Raw genomic sequence first — 23,278 nt, forward strand, 5'->3', positions numbered from 1 at the left:
CCAAATGAGCCAGGCAGCCCTTACGCTTCTCCACCAGTAGAGAGAGATTTCCAGCCCAGAAATGGCCACCCTGCCTTCCTGCCCTCCTGTGAATTTGTGCGAATTCTCCACCATGCCCCATCTCTTGTCCTTTAGCTCTGCGCTCTGAGCTCACTGTGGCAGCTGCAGTCCTGGTGTTGTTGGTGATTGTAATCATCTCGCTCATTGTCCTGGTCGTCATTTGGAAACAGGTAGATATTTTTTTAAAGAACTGAAAATCCTTACTGATACGAACCAGAAGAGCAACCTAGCTCAGTGCTTGGCACAGAGAAGGAGCTCAGTAACTAGATGATGAGTGAATGTTGTTGAATCCTTCCGTGTCAGTCACTTTACTGTTGTGGTTAAGCTTTGGTATCTTCGGACATTGGTAATTCACCAGTGACCTGTCCTCGTCATTTATAGAAACCAAGGTATGAAATCCGTTGGAGGGTCATTGAATCAATCAGCCCTGATGGACATGAATACATTTATGTGGACCCGATGCAGCTGCCTTATGACTCGAGATGGGAGTTTCCGAGAGATGGACTCGTGCTTGGTAAGCTCCTGCCCTGCTGGGTGATCTCCCAGGATTCCTTTTGCTTCGTCCACAACTTTACTCTTTACAGGCCTGTGGAGGAAGAAAGGATCTGAACCTGTGCTTAGTAAGAGTGAGGCGTTAGAAATTGGCTTTTTTGGAAATATTTTTCTGCCTTTGAAAGTGAGTGATGTGATGATTTTTTTTTTTTAAACCTCCTTCCATAGCAAATTACAGGTTAAGAAAATTTTACAAAGGAAGAAGCGACTATAGGGAGACACCCATCAGAATGGCTTTGTTTTGGAAATGATACCCATTGGAAATGAGATGAATTTCTGTGATGAAAAAGGAACAGATGAAAAATAGATGAAGACAATCCAAAAATATGTTTTGACCCAGTGCCTTCTGAGGATGTAGTAGATACTTCTTTAAAAATAGAATGTAAAAGTACAAGTTTTTACATTTTAAAGCAAAACTTCTCAAATATTTCAGTCTTGGGTTGAGACCAAGTACAGGAAACTTTAGTCAAGAGATTTTTTTAAAAAATTAAATTCTAAATGAATGAAAACAGGACAAAGACAAATGAAGGTGAGAGCCTGAGGTTGTGTCATCATGAATATTCTAACAGCACTTTGGAGGATGCCGAAGGCATTTTTAAATTATCTACTTGTCTCATTCCAGAAAGCAGCCAAATTAGGTCTTACTAGAAAGTTACTTAAACTGAGATCAAACAAGACACCCTAGCTTCTCTCATTCAAATACCTATGTCTGAGAACTAAGCTTGCTTTATTATATTTTCTCCCTTGTTTTACAAAAGGTGAGGAGCTTAGGGAAGTTAAAAAGTAATAAAATACGGAGAAAAAGGGGCAACATTCGTTGCTAAGAGGAGTTCCTGTGTCTCTCTGCTTCTGTGTATTGTCGAGCTGCTGGGGAAGTGGTACCTTTGCAGGAATAAGTTCCAGTCAGGCAGACATGCAGTCAGCGGCACTATGGGCTCTCAGTACCCGTTAGGAGCCAGGTCTTCCCCTGGTTTGATGGAAACGTCTGTTTTAGACTGCAGACTCTTTAAAAAGAGTGGGCACAGCACGGGAAGGAATACTTAGGGAGTTTGGGATGGACATGTGCACACTGATATTTTAAAATGGATAACCGACAGGACCTACTGTAGGGCACAGGAAGCCCTGCTCAGTGTTATGTGGCAGCCTGGGTGGGAGGAGAGTTTGCAGGAAAACGGATACGTGTATAGGTATGCCCGAGTCAGTCCCTTCTCTGTTCTCCTGAAACTTTCACAACATTGTTAATTGGCTATACCCCAATACAAAATAAAAAGTTAAAAAAAAAAAATAGTGGGCATGAGAGCCTCCATTTTCTTTTGTATCTCCCAACACATGGCAACGTGTTGTGCTCCTGGGCATGTTTAGCCTTCTTCCTTCCTGGTCTTCCTAACAGACAGACAACAAGAGGGCCAGCCTGAAGTTTACTTTGTCACTGCTTGGAATCAATAATGTCCTGAATAGAGAAGTATTTCCAGTGGAGAAGCTTCCCTGGTGGCTCAGATGGTAAAGCATCTGCCTGCAATGTGGGAGACACGGGTTCGATTCCTGGGTCGGGAAAATCCCTTGGAGAAGGAAATGGCAACCCACTCCAGTACCCTTGCCTGGAAAATCCCATGGACAGAGGAGCCTGGTAGGCTGTAGTCCATGGGGCCACAAAGGGTCAGACAAGACTGAGCAACTTCACGTTCACTTTCACTTTCACTTCCAGTAGAGAAAGTCTTTTTGATGCAAAAGATGCCCCTGTTTACATGGGGAAAACAGAAGGGTAGAGAGCCAGGAGGCTTGGGCCAGAGCCACAGAGAACACGTGCCATTGAGCCCAGGCTTTGGCTCAGCTCTCCGGCCGGTAGATGAGTGCTCACACTAGGGAGGGCTGCACCTCCTTTCTTCCCGTCTGTGTTTTTCCTTTCCTTTGCAAATGTTATGTGACAAAAGCAATTATACTAATTTCCTTCCCTGTGGGCTCAATTCTGGTTTTGACATGATGACTTGGAGGAGTTATTACGCTTTCTCCATATGGGAAAAACACCTCCCAACTGTGCACCCATGATCGCTGGCCGTGGTATATGAATCGGATGAGATGCCTGATTCTGTGTGTGTTGATGGTTCTGGTTGCCCACAGGTCGGATCCTGGGGTCTGGTGCGTTTGGGAAAGTGGTTGAAGGAACTGCCTATGGATTAAGTCGGTCTCAACCTGTCATGAAAGTAGCAGTGAAGATGCTAAAACGTGAGTGCTCCTTTTCTGGAGATTTCTTGAACGTGGAGATATTAAACTCAAAAATCACACAGCCAGTAAATGTCAAATTTAGGACTAGATCTTAGTTCTTTCAACTTGAGGTTTTTTGTGTATTTAGACTCTTGTCAGTGAGGTTTATTTAGAGCATTCTTGTCACTTATATGTTGGAAAATCAAGAGTTATTTTTAGTAGCTTCTTTTTACCCTGCAGACTTGGGATAAGTTATTAATGTGTAGACTGAGTTACTAGCATTTCCCTTTGAGACTGTTGGTAAATAAAATGATAGCTAGTTGTAGGGTTAGCCGTGCTTTTGGCTTTTTCTGGGAAATAAATAATTCAGTTGAACTGATGTATGATTTATTTCTTCAACAGCCACAGCCAGATCCAGTGAAAAACAAGCTCTCATGTCTGAACTGAAGATAATGACCCACCTGGGGCCGCATTTAAACATCGTGAACTTGCTGGGTGCCTGCACCAAGTCAGGTAGGCTTGCTCACTTGAGAGTGAGAACTTTCCTAGAATACCTACCATTGCGAAGACTGTCCAGGCTTTTTAATCCCCCACTCTGTACCTCCAGACATGCCAGCAAATGTCAGTCTGTTGAGTGGGGTTGTGGACTGAGTTCCACTGAGGGAAGCACCCTGTTCTTGAGCAGTGTCTTTGACCACTCTAGATACAGTAAGTTCATAGCTTCTCTGTTCTTCATGCTCATCTCCAACTGGTTTTGGACCCCACAGGCCCCATTTACATCATCACTGAGTACTGCTTCTATGGGGATTTGGTCAACTATTTGCATAAAAATAGAGACAGCTTCCTGAGCCACCATCCAGAGAAGCCAAAGAAAGAGCTGGACATTTTTGGATTGAACCCAGCTGACGAAAGCACAAGAAGGTAGGTGCAGAGACAGATGCTGCTGTGAGTCACTGTCTTAGGCATGCGGGCATGCTCAGTCGCTTCAGCCGTGTCCGACTCTTGTGGACCCCACGGACTGTAGTCCACCAGGCTCCTCTGTTCATGGGATTTTCCAGGCAAAGATACTGGAGTGGGTTGCCATTTCCTCCTCCAGGGAGGAAATGTCTTATGAGCCTCACCAACGGAGACAACCCATGTCCTGATGGAGGTCATGTCTGCAGAGTCAGCCAGGAGGTAGCAAGACTTCAAGTCAACTACCCTGCTCCGTCACCCCGTGACATGGTGCTGAGAGATACCCCATGTCTGTAGGTGTTTCAGACAGGATGTCATGTTGGGGAAAGCCTTGCTGATAGGTTTGAATGAGAGGAAGAGTCGAAATCATCCTGGGAGCCAGTTGCTCTTTATGTGTGGTCCACTTCAGACTTCCAGATGTATCTCTGGCCAGGGAAGCCTCAGTGCTCATATCTTGTGAGAAACTGAGGATTTACAAGTTTGAGACACTGGTCCTTGCTGAACCCGGGCATACCAGTCAGGCCAATGAAGTGATGATTGCCACTATATCTAAAGTGACTGAAAAGATCGCTGAAGATATGACGTTCTGCAAAATCAGAATGTATGTGAATTCACTTCATATTAAATTACTTGATAGATACCAAATTTGTGTTAAATTTATTGAGTAGAAGGCATCGTCTGTCCAAGCCACTTGGCCACGTGGTGAAGCTTTCTGGCCTGTGAACTGAAAAAGAGAATAAAGACAGAGTTGAGCTGAGGTGGTCTGTGTGTTTGTATGATCCTTGATTAATGCTCATCTGCCTGACTAGACCACCCACGTGAAGGATGCCCTGGTGGACATGACCTCCATCATGACCTTCCCCTGCCACCCCTGTGCCCACCACTGTCTCGCACATGGTGGGTACCTGGTCCTCATCTACTGAGCTATGGGTGATCACTCCAGAGGGACACCCTGGATAAGGTTTCTTTTTCTGTTTTTACAGTTATGTTATCTTATCTTTTGAAAACAATGGTGACTACATGGACATGAAGCAAGCTGACACTACACAGTATGTCCCCATGCTGGAGAGAAAAGAGGTTTCTAAATACTCGGACATCCAGAGAGCGCTGTATGATCGCCCAGCCTCGTATAAGAAGAAATCCATGTTAGGTAAAGGTGTCTTTGCTTGTGCTTGGGGTGCTGAGATCTCCCATTGGTTTAATATGATACTTAGAATACTCAGAAGGTGGTGAGCAGGCCTGATGAGCAGGACTGTCAGGCCACATGGTCCCTAACTGCAGATCTGCACAACTGGGTCTGTGACACGTTTTTGCAGGTCTGGCCTGTAATTTTTTTAACTAGAACGCATACTATTTAAACTCTTTTTATTTATTTATTTATCTGTGTCTGGCTGTGCTGGGTCTTCGTTGCTGTGTGTGGGCTTTCTCTAGTTATGGCGACCGAGGGCTACTCTGCTGTGGTGTGTGGGTTTCTCATTGTGGTGGCTTCTCTTGTTACAGAGTGCAGTCTCAAGATGCACAGGGTTCTGTAGTTGCGGCACCCGGGCTTAGTTGCTCAGAGGCATGTGGAATTTTCCCAGATCCATGTCCTCTGCATTTGCAGGCAGATTCTTAATCACTGTAATACCGGGGAAATCCTGGTGTGTGAATTGAAAAAAGGAAAAGCGTAGAGACAGAACTAATATAATGAATTTTTCAGATTTTAAGTGTGATTTTATTTTATTAATTTTATTTTGTCTGACTTTATTGAGCTATTGAGATATGATTGACATATAGGGCTGTATACATTTGAGGTGTACAGTGTAATGATTCGACTTACAAACATCGTGAATGATTACCACAATAAATTTAGTGAACATCCATTTTCTCACACAGATACAAAATAAAAAAAAAAGAAAAATTTTTTCCCTTGTGATGAGAACTTTTAGGATTTAGCCTCTTAAATTTCATATATAAAATGTAGCAGGATTAATTATATTAATAATGTTGTACATTGCATCCTTGAATTGTACATTTTAAAACATAATCATTTTGAAGAATTATTTATTCTGACATAATAGTATTCATTTTTTGGTTTAACATACCTTTTTTGCTTTAAATGAAGGTATGGTGGTAATTATTTTTTCTCAGTGCCCTTACTTGATAACATTAAAATCTGGCAATCTTTTATTGATTCCTAGTATTATTTTTTAAAATTCTATTATATAAATCTCTGATATCTGTGTTTAATAGCCCTAGCTGTTAGCTTTGCTAATGCCCAATTTGTGATAGAAACTGTGAAGTGGACAGTTTGAGGTTATATTATCTGACAAGGGTGTTGGGTGTTTCTACTGAATGTTGTTTGAAGGAAGATCCGTTTGTTTTCAAAGGAGATGAGCATGTGGCAGGGTTGATTGATTTATAAACTCCGGGGAGCCTAGCTGATGCCCATACCAGATGGACCACCCCACATCTGGTGGGGGGAGGCCCCTGCAGGGTTCTAGTCTAATCACAGGCTTGGAGCTGGGAGGAGGCTTCGGGAGAGATCTGACCATGCTTTGTTGCATAATTTTGTATTACTGGGTCTGAGACCTCCCCTAGGTCCTGCCTAAAAGGTGTTATGCTGCCATGGAAATTGTTTTGAAAATCACTGATGCACTCTGGTGCTTTCAGGGTTCTTGAATGAAAGGTACAATCATTAAAAAAAAAAAAAAGAATGTGCTTGTTTTGCAAAGTGTAGTACATAATAATATTTTCCACTGCTGCAGCTCCAAGTTCCATTCACCTTTCAGTGCCAACTGGGTAAACTTCCAAGCCCTTTTAAAAGGTTGGCCAACAAGACTTGTCGGAACCAATACTTCCGCTCCCCTCCTGTATTGTTAAAAATAGTTTCCATTGCTTCCCAGGCCGGACCTGGCTCCAGATGTCAGGAGAACCTGATTCATGCTCAGCCCGAGCCCGGTTGGCAGGCAGACCATTGCTTTCTGGCTGGAAAAATGTGAATGGCTGCAGCTACTCTATACTTGCCTGAGCTTTTTCAAAAACTGCTGAGAGCTGCTGGCCTAGATTGCCTCCTTCCTCGAAAACCCTGGGACCCTTCCAGGCGGGACCAACTGGGGAAAGTGGGCAAGTTATAGAGAAAGGAACTACACCCAAAGTCTTTGGCACTGAGCTTAAAGATTGCTACTCTAGCCTGATTGGTGGCTAATTTCATTCATAAAGTAAGCCAAGTACTATGAAGGTGGCTTTAAAAAGAAAAAAAAAAAAAGCAATTCGTAGAAGCTGCTTTTTCCTAGAGGCTTCATGTACATTCATCATAGAAGATGTGTGGGTGTGGTTGTGGGTGTGGGTGGGTGTGGGTATGGTGGGTGTGGGTTTTAAAGGTGGCTGAGGTGATTGGCTAAAGGAAAATTTGGGAGCCAAACAAGAACAAAAATATGTGTGAGAACCTATTAGACTAGTCATTATGGAGATATCTATTTAAACCGAGTGTATGTATTTATGGATGTATTTCTTTTCATTCATTTTCTTTTGAAATTAAATTGTTCATCTGTGGCTGCACTGGCTTTCTCAGCTTGCAGTGAGTGGGGCTGCTCTTCTTCGTGGTGCTCGGGCTTCCCACTGCGGTGGCTTCTCTCTTGCTGTGGGACAGGGGCTGTAGAGCACATGAGCTTCAGTGGTTGTGGATCTAGGGTTCTAGAGCAAGAATTCAGTGCCTGGGGCTCACGGGCTTAGTGTTCCATGGCACGTGGAATCTTTCTGGACCAGAGATGGAACCTGTGTCTCCTGTGTTGGCAGGTGGATTCTTTACCACTGAGCCACCAGGGAAGTCCGTATTTCTTTTTAAAGAGGACATTTCTGCCTAGTTTACACTCACCTGTGAGGTCTAGACACTATGAGAACATGATCATAGGTAATGTTCTCTGGACAAGCCTCTGCAGCCTAATGAGTGGCCCAGCCTTGAGAGAGTGTCACGGTGGCTGATGTTTCATGCTGTCCACCAGCGCCAACACATTTCATTTTTTTCCTGCAGACTCAGAAGTCAAAAACCTCCTTTCAGATGATAACTCAGAAGGCCTGACTTTGTTGGATTTGTTGAGCTTTACCTATCAAGTTGCCCGAGGAATGGAGTTTTTGGCTTCAAAAAATGTAAGTGTTCAGACATCAGAGACCTCTTTAGACCCAGGCCTTGTTCTGGGGGAGGTGAGCTTGTGGAGGAGCCAGTTGCTACTTTGTTTCTCGATACCCCTTCCTGGAAGGTGAGTGGGCCCTCCGGCAGGATCAGGTGTCCACTTTTCTCCAGAGCTTTCTCCCTCTTGGGAGGCACTGGGTTGAAAGCCTGGGCGAGGTGAGCTCTGTGGGCCAGGACAGTCTTCCTGAGGTGTTCAGGCACCTCCAAGGGTCCCTGTTAAGTGGCCAGTCTTGCAGGGGACATGCTATCCAGTGGCAGATGGATTGACCCCCATCCCTTCTTCCCTTTCTGTGCAGTGTGTCCATCGGGACCTGGCGGCTCGCAACGTCCTCCTGGCGCAAGGGAAAATCGTGAAGATCTGTGACTTTGGCCTGGCCAGAGACATCATGCATGACTCGAACTACGTGTCCAAAGGCAGTGTACGTGCCCCTACCTCATTTGGCATGCTTGCCCTCCCTTACTTGAATCTCTGAAAGCAGATGTTGCTTCTAGCCATTCACAGCCCGGACTTTTAACATGGAGTCCATGACATTCAAGAATGGGCTCCAGGGGTCAGTAGGCAAACCACAAGCTCTACAGACAGACTGCCTTGGTGTGAGCACCGGCTCAGCACCTACTAGTGTAGGGACTTGGGGCAAGTGACTTGGCCATTCTGTACCTTGGTTTCCCTAACTGTATTGGGGAAGTGTTATCAGTACCTATCTTCTGAGTTGCCGTGGGGCATTAGATCAGTGGATTTGTGTAAAAGGCTGAGGACAGTGCCTGGCACTTACAAAGCAGCAAAGTGTTAGCTATTAATATGTAAATTGTGCATTCATTTCCAAGGAGCGCACCCTTGGAGATTATCAGATTTTCAGATAGTGTCTGTGACCCTGAAATGTTAAAGCCATTTGAGTTAATACGTCTTAGAGGCACAATTTCCTTAAAGATAGTCCTCCTGTTCCACATTTGAACCTTCTTCCCATTGTTTCTTACAGTTCAAAAATGTATTGGCTCTCAGTTCACTGGGTCTGTTCTTAATTTTGTTCCTACGAACACCTGAAAATAGGGGACAGGTCCACTTAAGGCTCATACCTTTGGGATGAAAATTCAGGATTAAATATCTTTGGATGTTACTCCTTGGGTGGGCACAAGAGACAAGAGTGAGCACCCATCATCCATAAGATATGTACATAGAGCACCCAGTGCTCTAGAAGGTGCCAGGCACTCTTCCAGTGCTGGGAGTACAGATGCTCATGAAGAGTGAAGTTCCTGGCGCAAGTTATTATTAGCTCCATGAGAAGCCCTTTCTATTTTGCTGCTGTAGATTATTGCTGCACATGCTGGATTTAATGTCCTTCCCCTTCCCTGCAGACCTTTCTCCCTGTGAAGTGGATGGCTCCTGAGAGCATCTTTGATAACCTCTACACCACGCTGAGTGACGTCTGGTCCTATGGCATCCTGCTCTGGGAGATCTTTTCCCTTGGTATGGGCCTAATAGCTCCGCTTGTTTGGGTTGTTCTGGAACAACACTGGAAGGAAGACGCTGTGTTTTTCAAGCGTTGGGATGTAAATAATGTTAAAATACCTGGTGTTAGTCAAGTGGAATGTAGCTGATTAACACGTGTACTTACAATGGCTAGTGTGTGTCCAAGCGGTCTGAGAAGGGGTCTTGGGGGGGCTGAGCCCTTGCCCCTGGCCTTTGCCTCCCTCTCTCCTTTGGGCTAGATCAGAGGCACTTTCTCCTACTGGAGAGGTACCTGATGACGGCCACTCACCAGCCACTTCTTCACCTTGGACTTCGGGTTAAGTGGGTTCACCAGGGGAGATCCCCTCCCTGACTCCCATCATTCTTGGTGATGGGTAGGCAGAAAAGTAGTGCAGTGAAGGAAATGGGATGGGGACTCCCTTCCTGGTCATCATTCTGGAGGGGAGAAACCTCCCAGTCAGTCAGGCACCAGGTACTGAACAACACAGGTGTCCCGTGCTACCAGTTAAGGGCCTTCTAAGGGGATGACTGATGACCCTGACCTTGGACAGTTCAGCTGGGGAGATAAAACTTACACATTTAGTGATAATCTATGTGGTCCTGATTTTAAGTTGAAATAGAAGCCCAGGGAAAAGAGAAATGAGTCCTGGAGTAGTTTTAGAAGGAGATTAAACTTGACCTGGTCTTGGCCGGTGAGGTGTGAAATTGTTTCATGAACCCACTGTTGTCCTGATGTGATAGGAAAGGACTTTTCCTGCTTGTTGCCTTTTTCTCTTTTGGTTCATCCTTCCATGGATGTCACTGTGGATCATCCCAGTGTGTGGCTTAACGGAGAGTCTCATATTCTGTTAAAGCAGAGAATTAGCTAGACATTCCAAGACTTCTGCCTTAATTATTTGGACATTTCTGATGAAAATGACTTTTTTGCCCTCAGTGATTCAGAATTTCTCTGGATTTTCTATTTTGCTTTGTATTCATAGATCCAGTACTCAGAAACATTGAAGAACACTTCTGTGCTTTTTCTAGATGTGTAGAATTTTTGCTAGGGTTCTGGACTTGATCAACCTAGAAGTCTTGGTTAGATTTTTTTTTAATGAATTATAGGTTACATTTAATTTAGAAATAGGGTTATAAATGAAATACATAAGCAGTAACTTAAAAGAGTTGTTAAATGAATCCATGAATACATGAATGCTTATCTCTAATCACAGCAAAGATGAAAGTAGGCATTCTCTTTCAGTTCCTGCTAACTTTTAAAAACATTTTGCATAGAATTCCTTTGAGTCATAGCAGTTCATTTTGGCTCCACTAGATAGACCTGAATTGCTTACAACGTTTCCTTAAAGCAGCTCAACCCTGTGGTTTGTTTTGGAGGGTGGACTATTAAGTGGTGTGATGCAAGCAAGGCTTTGGTGTGTCCCTCTATGTTTCTTTGGACTTTCCCTTTTGGTTAAATTTAAGATTTGGGTAGGGTTGTGAAATCAAGCAGATGGTAACACTTGATTTCCTTGGAAGAACCGATACTTCAAAGTGGGGATCCCCAAACATTTTCTAAAGGTGCTGTATCACCCCAGGTGTTTCAACAGTGTACCACATACTTGTCAACCCTGGTTGTTTTCTTCTTGGCCTCTCAGGTGGCACACCCTACCCTGGCATGATGGTGGATTCTACATTCTACAATAAGATCAAGAGTGGATACCGGATGGCCAAGCCTGACCATGCCACCAGTGAAGTGTGAGCCCCTCCCCATCCTGTGGGCCTGTGTTCATGCCTGATGGGTCTGTGGGGGTGGGGGTGCCCTGATCATCCTCTCCATGCCCACTCTGCGTCCTGTACTTCTCCAGCTATGAGATCATGGTGAAGTGCTGGAACAGTGAGCCGGAGAAGAGACCCTCCTTTTACCACCTGAGTGAAATTGTGGAGAATCTGCTGCCTGGACAATATAAAAAGGTTTGTCTGGGCCTCTTAAGATGGGTGGGTGGCAAGGGATGGGCAAGGGGAGGAGACAGCAGCTGGTTGTGTGAGCGAGCAGTGCTGTTCAACACTATTTTAATGGAACACTTTCAAAGGAGGAAAAAGATTGTGTGATGCAGTGGCTGGGGCCTCATACAGTGCTCCCCAGGCCCTTGGTAGCAGTGATGAATGAAAACCCTCCCCTTCCTGCACGGCTCCCATTCATCCTAAGTGTGCAACACCTGTAAGCACTTTATTCTCCAGATGTTTGAGTATCTGAAGCTACTGTGCAGTTAGAAGTCTCAGGGCATCCACAGCCATTAAATCGCTAATTTGAATGCACTTAAATCCATGCAAAATTGGCTTTTGCCAGCTGACTGGAAGGAACAATCTCAGCTGTTATCTGTGGTTCCAGCTGGTTTTTTGTGGGATAGGAAGCATTGTTCAAAGGAACAAATGTAATTTTCATGGAACCAAGCAGGATATGGTAATGAATGAAGCAACTTTCTTCTGAGATGCTGAGAAGGAAACCCAGGCACAATTTCTTAGATTCAGATTAGTTGCCATGTAGATTTTCCATACTTACTGCTTCTCTTCCTTCTTCTCAAGGAAGAGCAGTGTTAGCTGAACGGGAAGTTAAATACTTTTGTTTATTGATTATCTCACTGCCCATTACAATTGCCATAAGTGAGGCAGCAGGAAGGCAGAAGGAAGGAAGGAGATTAACCATAGGAAAGTCAAAGACCTCTGGTTGGTGAAGATGCGTTGATGGGAACAGACTGGAGCTCTTGTTTATGGAGCCTTTTTAGACCAATGGTCCCTAGGTTTTTAATTAGATTTCTCCAGTGTATAGGGATCAAGAAAGTTTCAGGTATGTTGCTCCCAGGGGAAGCCCTAGTCACCTCTTATAGGAACCCATCAAAGCCCCAGAGAGACTATCTGATGGGGACCAGAAGGCTCGATGCTAATTCCAGAGAAGGGAATGTGTATGGGGACACAGTAGTAGCTACTGACTTGCAGAATGGGTTCTTGGTATCTCAAGACCTACCAGCAGGAGATCTCTGCCAGTGGTGGCCCTTTCTTCACGTTCCACATCTCTGGGGACAGTTGACATCTGATTCTCCTTCAGTGGTCCAAACCCCACATCTGTGAGGTTGTTTGGAAACACAGACAGTTAAACAATAGTAAGTTCTGAGCGTCTGCATTCTTTTTGGCAGTTCTGTCAATAACCTTTGAGTAACTGTGTGAAATCAATGTTTGCAGAGCTATGAAAAGATCCACCTGGACTTTCTGAAGAGTGACCACCCTGCTGTGGCACGCATGCGCGTGGACTCCGACAACGCCTACATTGGCGTCACCTACAAAAATGAAGAAGACAAGCTGAAGGACTGGGAGGGTGGCCTCGACGAGCAGAGGCTGAGTGCAGATAGCGGCTACATCATCCCTCTGCCCGACATCGATCCTGTTCCTGAGGAGGAGGACCTGGGCAAGAGGAACAGACACAGGTAGGAGCTCCCAATGCCAGCTTCCACCGACACCCGAAGGGAAGGAGCCGTTGCCCCCGTGAGGCCCTCCCAGTGGTCTGGTCAGTCTATTTTGGGGGAGCCAGTGGCAGAACCCCAAGGGGTCTGTGAGTTTTGAAAATGCTTCCCAGATGATTCTTGAAAATTTTTTTGTTCTTTTAAATTTACTCAAGTGTAGTTGACTTATAATATTTATTCGTGCCAGGTGTACAACATAGTGATTCAATATTTTAATAGATTATATGCTATATGCAGTTACTATAAATATTGACTATATTCCCTGTGCTGTACATTTTATCCCTGTGACTTATTTATTTTATAACTGGTAGTTTGTACCTCCTAATCCTTTTCACCTACTTTGTCCCCTCCCTCCACCCCTCTCCCCTCTGGTAACCTCCAGTTTGTTCCCTGTATCGGTGAGTCTACTTCTGTTAAATTTGTTCTGTTTTTTAGATTCTGTATACAAGTGAAAATATATGGTATTTGTCTCTGTCTGATTTATTTCACTAAGCAAAGTACCTCCCAGGTCTATTTGTTTTGCTGCATATGGCAAGATTTCACTCTTATGGCTGAGTCATGTTTCATTGTGTGTATATAAATGTACTGTATCTTCTTTATCCGTTCATCTGTTGATGGGCACTTAGCTTACTTTCATATCATGGCTATCATAAGTAAAGCTCTTAGGAACATTGACGTGCATGTCTTTCTGAATTAGTGTTTTCATTTTCTTTGGATAAATACCCAGAAGTGGAATTGCTGGACTATATAGTAGTTATGGGGGGCTTCCCTGGTGGCGCTAGTGGTAAAGAGTCCACCTGCCAATGCAGGAGACATAAGAGACATGGGTTCGATCCCTGGGTCAGGAAGATCCCCTGGAGGAGGGCATGGCAACCCACTCCAGTATTCTTGCCTGGAGAGTCCCATGGACAGAGGAGCCTGGGGGGGCTACAGTCCATAGGGTTGCGGAGTCAGACACGACTGGAGTGACTTAGCACACACATGATAGTTCTGTTTTTAATTTTTTGAGGAACCTCCATGATGTTTTCCATAGTGGCTGCATTAATTTACGTTCCTACCAACAATGTACTAGGGTTCTCTTTTTCCCATATCCTTGCCACACTTATTATTTTTTGTCTTTTTGATGATAGCCATTCTGACAGGCATGAGGCGAGAGCTCGTGGTTTGGATGTGCGTTTCTCTGATGATTAGTGACGTGGACCATCTTTTCGTGTGCTTGTTGGTCATCTGTATGCCTTTGAAAAGATCCCTATTCAGGTCCTGTGTCTATTTTTTAATTGTACTGTGTTTTTGATGTTGAATTGTATGGTTCTTTATTTATTTTGGTTATTAATCCCTCATCAGACATATTTTTTGCAAATATCTCCTTTCATTCAGTAGGTTGCCTTTTTATGTTATTGATGGTTTCCCTTGCTATGCAAAAGGTTTTTAGTTTGATCAAGTCCCATTTTTTAATTTTTGTTTTTCTTGCTCTTGGCTGAGGAGACAGATCCAAAAAAATATTGTTAAGACCAATGTCTGCCTATATTTGCCCCCTTAAGCTGGTGGAGGTGTAGGACAGGGAGGAACATGCTTCCAATTTGATCAAATTGACACAGCAGTTGTGATTATTGAAGTCATATAAGCCTCTCTTGCTGGTTTCTTAATAAGTCACTGGAACTGAGGAACAAGTTGAGAGACTGGTTGTACTGGGCTATCTGATGCTATGTCAGTGGTTCTTAATCCTAGTTGCATACTGGCACCACCTGGGGAGATTTGAAAAGTACTGCTATACAATCCTCGCCTGGACCAACATATTGTAATCTCAGTGAGGCCCAAGTACTCTCTGGCTGATTTGTGTTTTTTTCCTGTCTAACTTTGTATTATGGAAGATTTCTAACATGCATGATTCAAGTAAAATCGTGAACTGTCAAGTGCCCATCACTCAACTTCAACATTTTTGAACTCATGACCAGTCTGCTTGTGTAACTTGTATAGCCATAACTACTCCATCGCTTCCCTCTAGATTGTTTTAAAGCAGATCCTAGACGTCGTATCGTTCCATCCGTAATATTTCAGCATATATCTCAAAAAAATAAGGGCTCTGTTTTTTAAAAATAACTATAGTTATTAGATGGAGAAGGCAATGGCACCCCACTCCAGTACTCTTGCCTGGAGAATCCCATGGATGGAGGAGCCTGGTGGGCTGCAGTCCATGGGGTCGCTAAGAGTCAGACACGACTGAGCGGCTTCCCTTTCACTTTTCACTCTCATGCATTGGAGAAGGAAATGGCAACCCACTCCAGTGTTCTTGCCTGGAGAATCCCAGGGACGGGGGAGCCTGGTGGGCTGCCGTCTATGGGGTCGCACAGAGTTGGACACGATGGAAGTGACATAGCAGTAGCAGTAGCATAGTTATTAGAAACAGCTCCAGTACCATAATTTCACCCCCGCCCCCCAATTGACAGTAAATAGTGAAGAGCATCAGATATTCAGTCTGTGTTCAAATTCCCTTGATTCTCACAAATATTGTTTTACATTTGCTTTGTCCTTATTCAAGACCCAGATAAGAGTCACACAACACATTGCCATTGATTGATAGAGCTATACATTCATCCTGCTTCTTTTTGCCCCCTTGAATATTATTTGTGTAAAAACCAGAGCATTTGCCTGTAGAGTTCCCACTCCCACATTCAGAATTTTTCTGCTTGCTTTACTGTGTGTGTTTTATCATATGCTTTTGTCTCCTATATTTGTTATAATTTGGTAGTAGTCTAGAGGCTTGATCTGACTGAGTAGATTTTTGCCAAGTGTCCTGCAAAGGTGATGCTGTGTACAGGAGGTACATACTATATGGTTGTCTCTCTTTTGTGACAATAGCAGCCATTGGTGATTGTACCTAGACCTATTAATTCATTACCCAAGTGACACTAATGCACAGCCACGACCAGAACCATTGGTTCACATGGTCCAGATGGAGGGGCCACGCTCTGATTCCTTTCTCTGTTTCCGTAACCCATGGACAGAGGCAGGAGAAGGTGGTGATAGTGGCCCTTGGATCAAGGTCCAAGTTGCTTATGAGTATCTCTTTTTCTCTCTATTCCCTTCTTCATTCAGGATATTTGTGTCTCTTCCACATTCAGTTGACTACATATAAATATTTAGGCAGAAGCACATAGCATTATTATTTTGGAAGCTTATAATTGTGGTTTCTTAACCAATTTAGATGTAAGATATAGACAACCTTGTTTATTTGTATGCACCAGGTAATTTTAAAAGTATAAAATTATTTTTGTTTTTCACACATGAGATTTGGAGATGGGGGGAAGTCGCCTGTCAGACTTACCTTTCTATTTATCCTCTGCGCAGAACAATTTTTAAATGTGTTTGTATTCCTTTAGCAAGCAGTGCTTTTCCAAACTTTGGGTAGTTTTTGTAGAATTTCATGGGGATAGAAAGGAGGGTCTTGGAGCACTTTACCCCAGATCTGTCATCTGTTTGGTTACACTGAGTTTGAGGAATCTGAATAGTTCGACTATAAAAAAGGGTTCTGCTTCTAAACAAAGTTAGAAAATTGCATTGGAATAAATAACATTAGAAAGATGCCAGGAACTGTCCTGGGGGGTTGCACAAAGCTGGACTTCAGAATTTAGCACCTATTCCTATTGGTCTTCTTTGAATCACACAATGTCCCGAATGACTGTACTAGGTCAGTGAGACCAGTCCTGACAAGTGGGCTGAGATGGGGAATGTCTTAGCTTGGGCTGCCATAACACAGCGCCACAGAGGAAGGGGCTTGAACAACAGGAATTTATTCCTCCCACTCGCGGAGGCTAGAATTTCAAAATGAAGGTGTTGGCAAGTTTGGTTTCTCCTGAAGCCTCTCTCCTCGGCTTGCACATGGCCACCTTATCACTGTCTTCACACGAGCTTTTCCTGTGTGTGCATCTCTGGCATCTTTTCCTCTTCTTAAGACACCAATCCTACTGAGCTAGGGTCCCATCCTTATGACTTCACTTAAGAATCTCCATAAAGGCTTTGTCTCCACATATGGTCACATTTGAGGGTTGGGACTTCAGCATAGGAATTTGGCAGGATACAATTCAACCCGTAAAAGCTGAGATGCTCTCTGTGTAGGCAGGCAGGAGTGAGCATGGTGGTCTTGTGGAAGTCCTTCCCCAGGCACAGGAGGCTTGGCCTTGGATGGTGAGAGCCTGAGGAAGACAGGGCCTTGCTTCAGAGGACTTGGGGGTGCTAGGTCAGAGCCTATCAGGAGCCAGGCCCTACAAGGTGGATACTGCGACTCAGGAATCAGAAATAAACACAGTCATCAGCATCAGGACCACCCTGAAGCCCGGTGAGCAGCAAGGATGGTGTGGTGCTCAGTCTCAGAAGAAGACTGTGCCCACACTCCAGCCACCGGCTGAGGTCCCAGGAACTGGGTCTGGCTTCCTGCCAGGACTGGATAGTTATTAAGACCAGCCAAGTGGACTGGGGTTCACAGTGAGGTTCTAGAACCAAGGTGGGAGTGGGGGTGGGGAGGATAAAGTACAGACAGGGAACTGACCAAGAGCTCAGTCTTGAGGAAGGGCCCGTGTGGGGGTTTGTGAAGGGATCCTCAGTCCAGCAGCGCCGTCGGTTCTAAGAACTCTCTGGGCCACAGGGGCCCGGGGGTAGAGGGCAGCAGGCCGTTTCCTGCGGGCTTCTATTGGCCAGTCTTAGTCCTCTGGTTGGAAACTGATGTGAAAAGGAGGGTGGAGAGAATGAGGGTCCAGCCTGGCCTGTCGGCCAGGGAACAGTGGAAAGGGTCGAGAGCCCCAGTTTGGTGTGCATGTGGGAGACTCCATCCTGTGGTGTGGCTGCCCAGCCGGTGGTAGGGCTTTTGTAACGTGTGGAGTGCGGTGCTTATAGCCCCACCATGGGGAGGGGAAGCCACAGTCCTGCCTGTTAGCAGCTGAAAATCTGCTAGAGCTAAGTGAACGTGCTAGTTGCTCAGTTGTGTCCGACTCTTTGTGACCCCATGGACTGCAGCCTGCCAGGTTCCTCTGTTCATGGGATTTTCCAGGCAAGAATACTGGAGTGACTTGCCATTCCTTTCTCTAAGGTATCTTCCTGACCCAGGGATTGAACCCAGGTCTCCTGAATTGCAGGCAGATTCTTTACCTCCTGAGCCACCAGGAAAGCCCACTTGAAGCTAAAAGAGATACAGAAAAATTTAGCAATACAAGGCAGGAGACCGATAAGATAGTAAGAGTTCAGAGAAGGCAAGGCGCCAGGTGACAGTGACAATCTGGAGGCCCTAAAGAATATTTTCTAAAAGTGTTTGTGAAAAATTTTAAATATCCAGAAAAATCGAAAGATTACACCTATCACTTAGATTTAGCTGTTGTTAACATTTTATCACATTTGCCTTACATATATATGATATGTATACATACATGTGGGCTTCCTCAGTGGCTCAATGGTAAAGAATCCACCTGCAATGCAGGAGACATAAAAAATGCGGGTTCAGTTTTTTAATATTTTTTTATGGCTGTGCTGAGTCTTCACTGCTGCGTGCAGGCTTTCTCCAGTTGCAGGGAGCGGGGCCACTCTCTGGTTGCGGTGCACAGGCTTCTCACTGCAGTGGCCTCTCCTTGTGGTGGAGCACGGGCTCTAGGGTTCTCGGGCTTTGGTAGTTGAGGCACACGGGCTCAGCTGCCCCATGGCATATGGGATCCTCCTGGACCAGGGATCGAACCAGTGTCTCCTGGCTTGCAAGGCAGTTTCTCAACCACTGGACCACCAGGGAAGCCCCCGGGTTCAGTTCTCGAGTCGGGAAGATCTCCTGGAGAAAGAAATGGCAATCCGCTCCAGTGTTCTTGACTGGGAGATCCCATGGACAGAGGAGCCTGGTGGGCTGCAGTCCATTGGGTTGCATATGTGTGTGTGCGTGCATTCAGTTGCTAAGTCGTGTCCGACTCATGCTTTCTGACTCTAAAACTCCCCTCTCAGATGCTCCTCTAGTAAGTAAAGAGCCTTCACCTGGACTTCCAAGACTCAAGGGGATTGGATGTATAAGGAGGACATTCCTGGGTCATGGGGTGAGATCCTGAGATCACAGTTTGGACGTTCAGGAGGTTGCAGGGCTAGTAAGTGACTGACTTAGCTGAACTTTGCCCCAGATTTCATCCCTCTGCTTTTTCTTCCCCAGGCCTTTTGATCAGGCACTGCTTGTTTTCTCTTCCACTGGAGTTGAGTAGGGAGAGTAGAAATGGTCACAGCTTGTTAGCAACTCTGGAAGATTTGGCAGAAGAGAAGGGAAGTTGAAATGACCATGTGGCCGACTGCAGTGGTCGGGGCTGCTTCTGGCTTGGTGGAAGAATCATGCCTGGCTGAGCAGCCTGGATTTGAAAGCCAAAGGATGTCACAGGAAGAGCTCCTTTGCCTTTGGGAGGCCACCTTGGAAACACCACTGTATTCTAGTTGGTCTGATCGTGATTTTTCCTGTTCTTTCCCTCTTCTAGCTCACAGACCTCTGAAGAGAGTGCCATTGAGACAGGTTCCAGCAGTTCTACCTTCATCAAGAGAGAGGATGAGACCATCGAGGACATCGACATGATGGACGACATTGGCATAGACTCCTCGGATCTGGTGGAGGACAGCTTCCTGTAACTGGCAGATTCGGGGAGGGGGCAGGACTTCCACTCCTGGACCCACCTTGGATCCTTTTAAGAAAACCACTTTATTGCAATGCAAAGTTTGAGAGAAGGACTTGGATGGTGTATAAAGAGAAGTTCCCAGCCAATGGCCTCTGGGAGCCTTCTAAAGATGAATGATTGGGATATTTTGAAATGAACTTTTTTGGCGTTGCCTCTGGCAGTGTTTCAGTAGCATCTCATTGGTGTGTGAAGTTTTATAGGTAGATGGACAAGGAAATCACGGGCCAGGGAAGATGGACTTTGTGTTTCAAGGGCATTGGTGAGATTCCAACGGACACAACTTTTACTGCAACAAAACTCCAGCATTGTAATTATGTAAATAACTCTAACCAAGGATGTGTTTTGATTTGTATTAACTTCTCTGGACTTCTGGAGAGACCACTCAGTCCATCCATGTACTTCCTGCTTGAAACCTGGTATCAGCTGCTGTTGAACTTTCTTGTGAAGTACATGCGAAACCACTTTTGAACCTTAAAAGGTACTGGTACTATAGCATTTTGCTTTTTTTTTTTTAGTGTTGAGGAGATAAAGGATAATTAACCAACTTTGTTTATTAGATTTGGGTCATTTATAAGCCCAACAACTCATATTGTAATCTACGTTTATAATAATACTACTGTTCTCAGTAATTCTAAATGTGTGATATGTAACATGTTTTCCCTACAGAAAAAGCACAATTTTAAAAAAATCCTTACTAAATAGGTGACAAGTCTGACAGTTTTTGACATTCTATTAAATAACGTTTTCTCTGTAAAATATGGTTATAGCTTTAGTGGATGAAATTTAGTTGAACATAGAAAACAAAAGTAGTGTCTTCCAGGAAGTCAGAGTTTTTAACTGTACTGAGTAGGTTTCCTAATCCATTGTACTAAAAACAATTAACTGCCCCTTAAAGTAATGAGATTTGAAATAAATAAATAAAACCCCTAGATCCTAAAGGTCCTCAATATTAAGGCAGGAGTCTTTGCCTAACATGACTTCTCATGTTATTGCCCAGTGGAAAAGGTATTTATCAGCAAAAAGACTGGATTTGCAGAGGTTTGTTCATGCCTTGTGATAATTCTGGTGCATCTCAACACATGTATATATTTTTAATTTTGTGAATTTTTCAGGAAAAATTCAGAAGGATGCCCTGAACTGGAGCTCCCTTCCTTTGTCTCTTACCCTCAGGAGAAATAGTTTGAAAGTCTGAGACAGTAAAGGCATTGTTCAGTGAAGGTGCTGTGTGCCTTAGCCCGGACCCTTGGTCACCATATGTAACTGGCAACCAGAATTACCAGATTCTACATCCCCATCCCAGAGATTCTGAATTATCAGTTCTAGGGGAGCAGAGACCTGTGTTTTTATAAACATCCTGGCTGTTCTGATCAGCCAGATCTGGGGAACACCAGCATAGATGACAGGAAGTTGCCATGGGAAGAAATAATCTGAAATTAGGAACTGGGCTAGAGATCAACCATAGAAGAAGCCTACTATTTAAATCTTTGGCTTTGGGTCAGTGACATTTAATGCCTTATATCTAGTAATTGCTACCCTTAATTTTACTTTCCAATCCTTGCTGAGACTGAGCAAGCCAAATCTTGGTTTGGCAGATCTTCTCCCTGCTTAGGGGGAACTGAGCTCTCTCCCCGCCAGCTTCCCCTCAAAAGGCATATACAAAAATGATGCGATTCAGTGTACCAAGTCTCTGTATGATCAAGTCAATATTTTAGTGAATATTGTTTTTTTTAAGTTTTACTGATATATTGGGGTTAGATGGGAGGACAAATTGTCACATCCATCCAAACTGTCAAACTGGTCATCGTGGGTTCATCGGCATTCTTTGCAATACCACTTAATTGCTGACACCCTATGAATGAAACATGGACTGTGATTACTGCAATCACTGTGTGTGCTCCTGGCAGGTGATGCTTTGGGAGATGTAGAAGCAATAACAAGGTACTTGACTACCTACTGGTGTAATCTCAACGCAAGCCCCACCTTTTTCATGGTAAGCGTGAAGACTGAGCCAGATTGGCCGATTAAAAGAAAACCTGATGAGGTTCTGTAGAGCCACTTAGACTTGAAATACATTTGTGTTTCTAGAATCACAGCTCAAGCACTCTGCTGATCACTCCCTTTCCCTCTTCCTCATACAGCCTCCTTTTATTGGTGCTTTGCATTTTGATGTCCTTTGAATCTTGCATGATATCATGGGGCTGGATGAAAATTCTCAGACCAGCAGGTTCTAGTCCTAATGAATGCTTTCACCTTAGTTTTTATATGGCAGCATTTTTTTCTCTTAAGTAATGTTTTCAGTGTATCACAGATTTGTTTCCTTTTTGGCCTCCTGCAAAGACCCCAGATGAAAATTTGACAACCCTTCCTGCTTTCTATTTTTATGAAGACAATCAAAGTTGGACTGAGAAACACAATTTGTGATTTTTTAAAAAAATGATTGATGATGTCCTTAAAATGTGGTCTGCCAATCTGTACAAAATGGTCCTATTTTTGTGAAGAGGGACGTGAGATAAAGTGATGTTATACATCAATATGTATATATGTATTTCTATATAGACTTGGAGAATACTGCCAAAACATTTATGACAAGCTGTATCACTGCCTTTGTTTATATTTTTTTAACTGTGATATTCCCCACAGGCACATTAACTGTTGCACTTTTGAATGTCCAAAATTTATATTTTAGAAATAATAAAGAGAAAAATACCTAAACGTTCCCAAAACAGTGGTGTGGTGAATGTTCAAGAACTAACTCGGTAGGAAGGGTCTACCAATACAATTGTATTACAGATGCCCCTGTTCATTGTTTTTGTTTTAAAACATGTAAATGAAGATCTTTATATTTCAATAAATGAGATTATATAATTTAAAGTTATGCTAAGGTTTTAGCCTTTTTGTCTTTAGTTTAACAGTATAAATGAAAGCAATCCTATTTAATTTACTTTCTCAGTGACGTCCCAGTAGGACTCTGTATTATGGTTTTAGTGAAATTAGTGGAAAAGTAAACATTATTTGAGTTAGCTCTCAGACCCAGTGTTTAACTTAAAGTTGACTGACACTGGCTCATCTTTGACCTTGTCTTTTGTTTGTTATAGTAGCATTTTGTGCATTTTTGCCTGTACATGGGATACAGGACTACATTGACTCTAGACACCATTCAAACACTGTAGATGTGCATAAAATAAAAGGTTAAAGTCTTTTTTGACTACATCTACTTCCCTGTCCCTTCCCCATTTCTCAGAGGCAGAATGATATTTTTGTGTGTCTTCTTTTATCCTTTCAGTTCCCTTTTTGTGCATCTGCTTATATACATACACATGTGCCCATCTGCTTTATATTTTACCTAAATGGGCTTGTACTTTACATAATACTTTGTAATGTGCTTTATTCTTTTTCTTTCTTTTTTTTTTTTAAATATATTTCATTTTTAAAAACAGTATTTTAAAATTCACAGCAAAATTGAGCAGGAGTACAGATTTCCTTCATACCCTCTCCCCCCACACATGCTTAACTTAGCTTCCCCCACCGTTATCCTCCCCAACAGAGTGGCACCTTTGTGACGATTGATGAACCTACACTGATGCATCTTTATCACCAGAGTCCGTCGTGTTTATTCGTTTTTAAAATATTTATTTATTTTGGCTACACTGGATCTTAGCTGTGGCATGTGAACTTCTTAGTTGCAAGTATGGGATCT

General features: G+C 43.8%; 1 protein-coding gene across 2 annotated transcripts in view; it reads left to right on the forward strand.

The window, feature by feature from the left end:
- The window catches only part of PDGFRA (platelet derived growth factor receptor alpha), a 48,022-nt gene extending 25,718 nt beyond the window's left edge, over positions 1 to 22,304 (forward strand). For both annotated transcript variants that reach the window (XM_052641806.1, XM_052641808.1), the window contains exons 11-23: positions 136 to 230; positions 442 to 574; positions 2,731 to 2,835; positions 3,217 to 3,327; positions 3,582 to 3,735; positions 4,752 to 4,918; positions 7,781 to 7,896; positions 8,236 to 8,358; positions 9,293 to 9,404; positions 11,042 to 11,141; positions 11,252 to 11,357; positions 12,624 to 12,865; positions 19,387 to 22,304. In XM_052641806.1, the coding sequence (XP_052497766.1) occupies positions 136 to 230; positions 442 to 574; positions 2,731 to 2,835; positions 3,217 to 3,327; positions 3,582 to 3,735; positions 4,752 to 4,918; positions 7,781 to 7,896; positions 8,236 to 8,358; positions 9,293 to 9,404; positions 11,042 to 11,141; positions 11,252 to 11,357; positions 12,624 to 12,865; positions 19,387 to 19,534 (1,712 nt within the window). In that variant the 3' untranslated portion in view covers positions 19,535 to 22,304. The remainder of the gene's footprint in view (positions 1 to 135; positions 231 to 441; positions 575 to 2,730; positions 2,836 to 3,216; positions 3,328 to 3,581; positions 3,736 to 4,751; positions 4,919 to 7,780; positions 7,897 to 8,235; positions 8,359 to 9,292; positions 9,405 to 11,041; positions 11,142 to 11,251; positions 11,358 to 12,623; positions 12,866 to 19,386) is intronic.
- Positions 22,305 to 23,278: the final 974 nt, after the last annotated feature.

This window comes from Budorcas taxicolor, chromosome 6 (genome assembly GCF_023091745.1).
Source record: "Budorcas taxicolor isolate Tak-1 chromosome 6, Takin1.1, whole genome shotgun sequence".
NCBI classification, from domain to species: domain Eukaryota; kingdom Metazoa; phylum Chordata; class Mammalia; order Artiodactyla; family Bovidae; genus Budorcas; species Budorcas taxicolor.